At 35.7% G+C, this 9,103-nt stretch overlaps 1 protein-coding gene across 1 annotated transcript; it reads right to left on the bottom strand.

Annotated features, from left to right (window-relative positions):
- Positions 1 to 804: 804 nt before the first annotated feature.
- On the bottom strand, positions 805 to 1,502 carry LOC113312675. The gene is made up of 2 exons (XM_026561410.1): positions 1,382 to 1,502; positions 805 to 1,328 (listed from the first exon to the last, which is right to left on the bottom strand). The coding sequence occupies exons 1-2, from the start codon at positions 1,500 to 1,502 to the stop codon at positions 805 to 807; spliced, it is 645 nt and encodes a 214-aa protein (XP_026417195.1).
- Positions 1,503 to 9,103: the final 7,601 nt, after the last annotated feature.

The following is a 9,103-nucleotide window of genomic DNA, read 5'->3' as shown; positions in this document are numbered from 1 at the left end:
TGTAGTTGCGTGATCTGATCTTGTTGTTTCTATCGTGATTGAGTGAAATTATAAAATTGGCTTGAGATTTATATCTCCGATAGGAAAGATAGAAAAGTAGTCACAAACACCTTCGTCTCATCGTTTATGATTCCACAATAACTTATTTCTCTAGTCGATTAAGTTTATTGTGAGGTGATTGATAATACTAAGATGTTCTTTGGGAATATAAGTCCGGTTTATCAATTGGTTCCTGTTCACCTTGATTTATTAAAAGACGGAACAAAAAACTCTTGGGTATTTCTGTGGGATACAGATTTATTCAATCATATAGACTTTTCTGTGTGAGACAGATTTGTTTATCAAGTCTTCGAATTTGGGTTGTAGCAACTCTTAGTTTTGGGTGAGATCAGCTAGGGGAATCAAGTACATAGTATCCTGCTAGGATCAGAGACGTAAGGAGCGCAACTGTACCTTGAATCAGTGTGAGATTGATTAGGGTTCGACTACAGTCCAGTCCGAAGTTAATTGGTAGTAGGCTAGTGTATGTAGCGGCTTAATACAGTGTGGTGTTCAAACTGAACTAGGTTCCGGGGTTTTTATGCATTTGCAGTTTCCTCGTTAACAAAATTCTGGTGTCTGTGTTATTAATTTTCCGCATCATATTTTTTTATATAATTAAAATATAACAGGTTGTGCGTTAAGATCAATCTTTTTTTTTTCTTAACAATAAAAATTTGTTAAAGCCCAAGAAGTTCAAAAGGTTACATAAAAGAAGAGTAAAAAAAAACTAAAGAAAACAGAAATAATCCCATTAAGGCTTTGTTAACAAAATCTGAAATACACAGTATCTGGGCTTTCCATACAACCCAAGAATGCAGGTTTACTAGTGTAGATTCTTTGTTCACCTCTATTAAGAACAGCTCCCTTCTTAGCCATGCTATCTGCAGAGAAGTTAGTTTCTCTGTAACTATGTGTGAAGCTCCATGACACCACTGCAACACATATCTTCTCCCACCTTGTTATTGCAAACCAAGGAAGATTTTTATTGTAGAAAGCCTTCTTTACTGCATGAGAATCAGTTCTGAAAATCAGTTCTAAAAACCCATTATGCACAACCCATTCTCCTGCAACTAGTATTGCAATCACCTCTGCATATAAGTTTGTAGAGATGCCTATCCCTCCTGAAATTGCCACTACAAATTCACATGTATAAGTTGTCCCAACTATACCATAGCCATCTATACTTGGATTTCCTCTTGAAGCACCATCACAACATAGTAATAGTTTATCCTGACTTGGAAGATGGAAATAAGCTTCTTGACTATCAAGATCTTCACTCTTCTGGTCTTCAATCCAAACAGTTTGAGAATTTGCAGGTCATATCGACTATTCCACATACATGCTTTCATTCTTGTATCACTGTCAGAGATGCCTTTCATTATCCTCTTCTTAGTAACATTTATATCACATTTCCCATTCCCATAAGTGCAGTCATTCCTTAAGAACCATAGTTCCTTCATGGTGATAAAAGTGTGTTAAGATCAATCAATTAGAATATCCAACCTTTGGTTGTTGATTTACATTGATTGACACTTGAACATTGGTCTTTGGTACTGTTCAAGAAAGTGTATTGGAGTAATTCCTTTCAGATTGCCAAACAAATTGTTGGGTGTGGTTGTTAGAACCCCGCATTTTCAAATGGTATCAGAGCAGGCAAACACGTTAAAGACCTTACAAGTCTGTGTTTGTAGCGATCTGAGGATGGACGATATTGTCTCTGATAAACGCATCACCAGAAATAAAAGTTATGTTTCCTTAAAGTCTATCAAAGAGAAATATTTGTCAATATCAAATATAGAAGAACCTTGTGTTCAAAATAAACAGACGTACATTGACAAGTGTTTTCCTGACTACCTTACCGACGAGTCTGACTCTGAAGTTGAAAGGAATGCATCCAAAGAGAGTGCAGTGATTCTAAAACTTGTTAGAATCCAGGCTGATAATGTCAACCGGTTGAAACACAAAGTAAATGTCCTGGTTGGTATGGTAAGTGAGCGTGACTCTCGTTTGAAGATCCTTCAAGAGGAAATTCCCAAAAAGGATGTTTTGAAAGTTGAACATCTCTTAAGTAAACTCTCCTTTCAAGAGTGTTCAAAAGAGTCAACCATACCAATTGCTTCGGATTTAACTATAAGAGAATCAGTTCCAGAAGCTAAAATGAAATCCCTTCCTGCTGAAAAAGATGTGCTTATGCCTTCCTCTAATCAAGGAATGTCCACAACACACGGAAGGAAGAATTCTCCCAACGAAGGTGTTAGACTGTTATGTCTAATCACTCAGATGATCAGAAAGTGTGTCCCTTTTGTGATTCGAAAGGGATTGGTGAACAAAAGAGGAATTCTATGTTCAATGACAATTCTATTATTCGTCTTCAACACACCTTAGATTTAATTCTCAAAGATGTAACTGACATTCGTATGTCTAAACCAATTGGTTTTAGTACTCACCCTATGTATCCCACCAGGAAGGTCATTTCAATGTGTTCCTCAAATGTTCAAACACATAACAGTCTTCCTAAGCCATATCGACGAAGAAGAACTCATGGATATTCTTCAATTAAGAAGGGAGATTATGTTGTTCATGATGTGAAAAAGGTACCAGAAGAAGGAAGCAAAAATGGAAGCCAATCTAAAACGGATAATTGAAGGATATAAAGATATCATCAATAGGCTGACAAGTCCCTCTGTAAATTCTTCAGGTGAGAATCAACACTATGCATCATACTTTGATGATAGTAGGTTTTATGATAACTTTTCACATCATAATGGTTTTCCTCCAAAGATCAGGAAAAAGAGGCTTAACCATAAGCAACGTTCATTTAATGAGCTCAAGGCTCATACTTGTGCTAATTAATAACAAGGTTGAATTCTCACTCACAAAAATCCTGGTTGAGTGAGATATAATCAAGTATACTTTATGTCAAAGTATTTTCTGATTCTCTGGCTATTTTCTTATCGCTTCTAGCCGTATTATCTATCACAAACATGTTTGCATAAGTATTTTTTTGGCAAAACCTTTTTTTTTTTGAATCAAAAGTGCCACTCTTGCTCTAAAAAATTGATCTTATGTAAGAATACAATGTTTTATTGATTTGTGAGTGTTCTCACATAGGCATACATCATCCTTGTATTGCATTCGAGTACTTCTCTTTTTGAGTCGCGTTTTAAAGGGTCAAGCTAGTGTTCGTACGGGTATCCTTGTTGCTTGTCACGAACTGACTTTGCAAACCCCAGCATTAGGGTTCCTATGAAACCGTTTAAATACCAAACCCATCTTTTAAAAAGTACGCATATTTCAGGCCACTTTTTGTCAAGAATGGCATCACCTTCAAGAACTTGTTATTTTCCAAAAGGTTTTCTTGATAAGGGTTTTGGTCTCTCTTTCGAGGAGAAGGAAAATGAACTCTTGAGGAAATTGATGACGCGTCTTCTCAATCTCCTAATATTTTGTCAGATTTTGAGGATGATGAAGAGATTTCTAATGAAGTTGTTCAAAACTTTATTGATAAGTTTAATGATGCAAAGTTGTTGCTTGTTGACACTTTAAAAGAGCTAGATGGTTTAAATAACTGATTTGATAAATGTCAACATCGACCTTGCTATAATGAAGACACGACTTAAGGATCGTCTCGGTATCGTGTCTGAAGCTTCTGTCAACTCTGTCTGCCACAAGCTTGAAGGTCTTGGAAACAGTGAAGCTTCCGTACCGGAACTCTTATTATTGTTTGTGGTTGCTCTTTGTTTTTAGAGTTTTTTTTTTTATTTTGTCTAGCAAATCTTCTTTTGAGAATTTATTTCTTATGTTTTTAGAAGAATAACTAAGGTTTGGAATAGCCATTATTGTGAGTACACATAGCTATGTCCAACGATTTTCATCTTCAATGTTTTTAGATTTATTTATTTAAGTTCTAAGTTTTTTGGAAGATGGTTTTTGCAATTTTAATCTTTATGATTTTATATATTGCAAATTGTTATGGGATATGTTGTTTACGTCCGTGAACATGCGACTGTCCCGTATTTTTTCAAAAGTTATCTCTATTATGTCGGTATGAAAGTATTGATAGAAGATATAATGAACTTTTGACATTACAAAAGTTAAAGACTTTTATGTCATTATTTTGATGGAAGAAAGGATTAAGTCTATTACATATCATTGTGCAAATACTGATGAAAAATAGAATGAATCATTGTCTATTCCGCAGTATTGGTTAATCTCCTATCCACATTTTTGTGCATATATTGTGTTGTTCCATAAGTTTTCTTATGTTGGAGCATGACAAATTGAATTGATCATTCTCTTGTGGTCAGTTTAGTTGTTGTTCCGTAAGTTCTCTTATGACGAGCATGACCAATTGAATTGATCACTTTCTTGTGGTTAATTTAGTTGTATAATTTCGATTGGATTAATCATGGATTCTCTTGTGGTTAATTCAATTTGAATACTTTGGATTCAAATTCATGTTTTCATGTTATTTGGTTTTTTCCAAAGAAATCCTTCTTTTCTTGTGAAAGTAAGGTCGCCTTTGTTGTTCTTTCGGGAATGCCATTTTATGGGGGAGAGTTCTTTTGAACTTGTGCTTAATTGCCAAATCTTTGTGGGGAGTGCGGCTGTGGAATATTATAGGGGTTATCTTGTATCTTTATAAACTCCTTGATGAATGCATTTACCTTCGGCTTTATGATGGCATCTAAATAAGTTGATATGGTATTCTCTTTTGGTCATGAAGTATCTCTATGAAAATTTCATGAGGATCCCACTAGTTTTCGTACCTTTGCCAATTTATATTGACAAAAAGGGGGAGAATTAATTTGTAATGTGATGCTACAAATACATATGGTTTACGGATCATTATGTAAGGGGGTGTGGTTTTCATGTTGAGATGAAGTATTGACTAAGGGGGAGTGATACATATCACCATAGTTTTATTGTCAAAGTTGTGATACAATTGAACTTTGATGTTGTGTAATAATACTATTTCACCGTATAACAATGATTGAGAGCATTTGTTTTCTCATTGTTATCGCTACGGATCTTCAACTAACGATGGTGCTAAACTTACAACCTTTGGAATCTTCGAGTACTTAGAAGTAACGAAAATTTCGAGTCATGTTGAAGATGCCAAGGAGATCAAACATGTGGATGAGAAGTTATAATTTTTATTTATTTTGTAACCCATATGTATTGATAGTTTTGTCACTAAAATTGACAAAGGGGGAAATTGTTAGAGCACTGCTCGGTCGAACTCGTATGCATCGCTATCTCAAGCATGTTTGTCAATGTTAGTGATCAAAACTATAAGTCTTGATTTCTAGCCTATTTATAAACGTATCGGACTAGGACATAGTTTGTGTAGTTGAGCTTAGAATTCACGGCGTTTATCACTTGAAGACGAAAAACCACTAAGGAGAGCTTGTGGAACTTCATCGACAAAAGGTATGTGGAGACTTAAACTCATCTATCACTTGGAAAGTATATTTCTACTCTATATCCTATATTAAGGCATAAGTCTTATTACGATATAGTTTTCTATATACACATTTGAGATTTCGAGCTGAGTATATCCCGCTTACATATTTATCGAAATATGTGTTGGTAAGCTTTCTCTTCGACCAAGTTCATCTTATATCATGAGAAAATTTCCGAGTAACATCTTACATGGTTTGTGTGATACAATCATTTGGTGTAAGATTTGGAATGTTTCTATAATGATTATTTCAATATCTTGAAAATTACTTTGATGCTAATAGTATATGAAAACGGCTATTGTCATTATAGAAGAATGTTTCAATGATTGAAATAAAGAGTTTAGATTCGTGTAAACTTCTTTCGATATAAGCATAGAGTGTGTTCGCACATTTGTGTGTAAGTCCAAAACCAGGAACCTAAAGTATGCATACTTGTGTGTATACAAAATGGTTGAAGGAAACTGGATAAGTATGCGTACCCGTACCTAAGTACGGGTACCCATATGCGTAACTGTACCTAAGGAAACTAGATAAGTTCACGTCCGTGAATTTCTGCTGATGTTGGAATTTCAAAACCAACTCATTCAGTTACCTAAGTACGCGTACCCATATGCGTACTGGCGGAAAGTTCACGTCCGTGAATTTCTGCTGAGTTTTGAAAAACCAAACTCAAAAAACCGGTTACTTACGTACGCGTACTTAAGTGGTTACTTTCTAAAATCGGTGGTGTACATGAACTTGAACATTTATTAATAAGGAATGCAATATTTGCAAATCGTGGCTATACTGTTCATGTATTGATTCAAGTGAATTAAACCGATTTTGCTTCAATTGTGTTCTTGTATAAATCCATGAGAATATAGCAATTGAACAACTCTTTAACTAGTTTCATTTAAATCATTTGAACTAGTTATGGTTAAGATGAATAAGGTTGATATGAGACTAATCATATGGATAACCTCGGTTAACTATTTGTGAACCAACATGATGTACACATTTGGGTACGGTTACATAAACCTAAATGAGGGTACATTTCATTTGTGTGTGACAAGCTAAGTTCGATCTAACAGTTGAAAGATATTAGCTTGGTTGAATCAGGTTTTTCATCTAACGGTGAATATTGAATGCTTTGTTACCAAGGTAACTTGGATTGCAAACCCTGATTTGAAAACTATATAAAGGAGAACTCTAGCAACTGGGAAACCTAATCCCCACACCTCCTGTGTGTTACTAGTTGCATAACTAGCGTCGATTCTCCTTTAACCTTAGGTTTCTTCTCGAGACCCTGTAGGTTAACTACTTGAAGACTTCATTGGGATTGTGAAGTCATACCCAACTATTCTTTTTGTAGTTGTGTGATCTGATCTTGTTGTTTCTATCGTGATTGAGTGCAATTGTAAAATTGGCTTGAGATTTATATCTCCGATAGGCAAGATAGAAAAGTAGTCGCAAACACCTTCGTCTCATCGTTTGTGATTCCACAATAACTTGTTTCGCTAGTCGATTAAGTTTATTGTGAGGTGATTGATAATACTAGGCTGTTCTTCGGGAATATAAGTCCGGTTTATCAATTGGTTCCTGTTCACCTTGATTTATCAAAAGACGGAACAAAAAACTCTTGGGTATTTCTGCGGGAGACAGATTTATTCAATCCTTTAGATTTTTCTCTGTGAGACAGATTTTTTTATCAAGTCTTCGACTTTGGGTCGTATCAACTCTTAGTTGTGGGCGAGATCATCTAAGGGAATCAAGTGCATAGTATCCTGTTGGGATCAGAGACGTAAGGAGCGCAACTGTACCTTGAATCAATATGAGATTGATTAGGGTTCAACTACAGTCCAGTCCGAAGTTAATTGGTAGTAGGATAGTGTCTGTAGCGGCTTAATCCCCGTTATAGACACTATCCTACTACAATCTAACTTCGGTCTGGACTGTAGTTGAACCCTAATCAATCTCACATTGATTCAAGGTACAATTGCGCTCCTTACGTCTCTGATCCCAGCAGGATACTACGCACTTTATTCCCTTAGCTGATCTCGCCCACAACCAAGAGTTGCTACGACCCAAAGTCGCAGACTTTAATAAACAAATCTGTATCACACAGAAAAGTTTACAAAGATAGATAAATCTGTCTCCCACAGATAAACCTAAAAGTTTTGTTCTGTCTTTTGATAAAAATTAAGGTGAACAAGAACCAATTGATAAACCGGACTTATATTCCAGAAGAACATCCTAGTATTATCAATCACCTCACAATAATCTAAATCGTATGGTAGCGAAACTAGATATTGAGGAATCACAAACGATGAGACGAAGATGTTTGTGGTTTCTTTTTATCTTGCCCTATCGGAGATATAATCTCCAGTCAATTATCAAATCGAACTTATACGATAGAAAATGGCAAGATCAGATTTCGTCTGGCTTCACAATCCCAATGAAGTCTTCCAGTCGTTAATCGACAGGGTCTTGAGAAGAAACCTACGATTAAAGGAGAATCGACTCTAGAAAACCAACTAGTATCACACAGGAGGTGTGGGGATTTGTTTTGCACAGTTTCTAGACGTATGCTTATATGGTTTTCAAATCAGGGTTTGCAATCCAAGTTACCTTGGTAACAAAGCATTCAATATTCACCGTTAGATGAAAAACCTGATTTATCCAAGCTAATATCTTTCAACCGTTAGATAGAAACTTAGCTTGTCACACACAAATGAAATATATTCATTTAGGTTTGAGTAACTGTACCTAAACGTGTACGTTGGTTGGTTCACAAATGGTTGACCAATGGTTAGCCGTATGAGTGCTTTCATATCATCCGTATTTATCTTTCTTATAACTAGTTCAAATGACTCATAAGAACTAGTTCAAGAGTTGTTCAATTGCTTAGGTCTTTATACATATACACAATTGAAACAAAATCGGTTTGATTCATTTGAATCAATTCATGAAAAATATACCCACGGTTTGCAAAGATTGCATTCCTTATAATTTATTGTTTTATATCCATGAACTACCAATTTGAGAAAGAACCAGCTTGGGTACGCGTACGGGTATGCGTACTTTAGCTACCGGTTTTTGAGTTGGATTTAGTTTCCAAACTCAGCAGACTTTTTTGGGTGAAAAAGTTCCGCCAGTACGCGTACGGGTACACATACCTAAGGTGACTGGTTTTTGAGTTCGTAATCTTCAAACCCAGCAGAATTACGCATACCCAACCTGTCTCCTTAACCAATATCGCATGCACACATATGCACGCACTTGGTTTCCGGCACATGGATTTATACACAAATGTGCGAACACAATAAATGCTTACATCCATAGATGGTTACATATTCTCAACTCTACATTTCAATCATTAAAACATTCTTCTATAATGTTATAACAGTCGTTAGACATAAAGAATCGACTATCGTCATCAAATCTATTTTCAAGATTGAAACGTCATCATGACTTTCGTCACGGGTAAAGATGAAGATGGTTAAAGCAAAAGCTTACCAACACGTATTTCGAGAAAAAGATAGGCGAGTAAACTCGGCTCGAAATAGAAAGTGTGTATGCATGAAAACTATCATACTTATACGACTGTTGTCTCAAGA

This window comes from Papaver somniferum, chromosome 9 (assembly GCF_003573695.1).
Source record: "Papaver somniferum cultivar HN1 chromosome 9, ASM357369v1, whole genome shotgun sequence".
Classification (NCBI taxonomy): Eukaryota; Viridiplantae; Streptophyta; class Magnoliopsida; order Ranunculales; family Papaveraceae; genus Papaver; species Papaver somniferum.
This window is presented reverse-complemented; position numbering and strand designations above follow the sequence as displayed.

Bases quoted from the DNA above. Each gene is read 5' to 3' on its own strand.
- LOC113312675 (XM_026561410.1), bottom strand. From the start codon at position 1,502: ATGAAGGAACTATGGTTCTTAAGGAATGACTGCACTTATGGGAATGGG. The intron at 1,329-1,381 runs GTATGTGGAATA...TTTGGATTGAAG, and splicing joins TGATACAAGAATGAAAGCAT to ACCAGAAGAGTGAAGATCTT.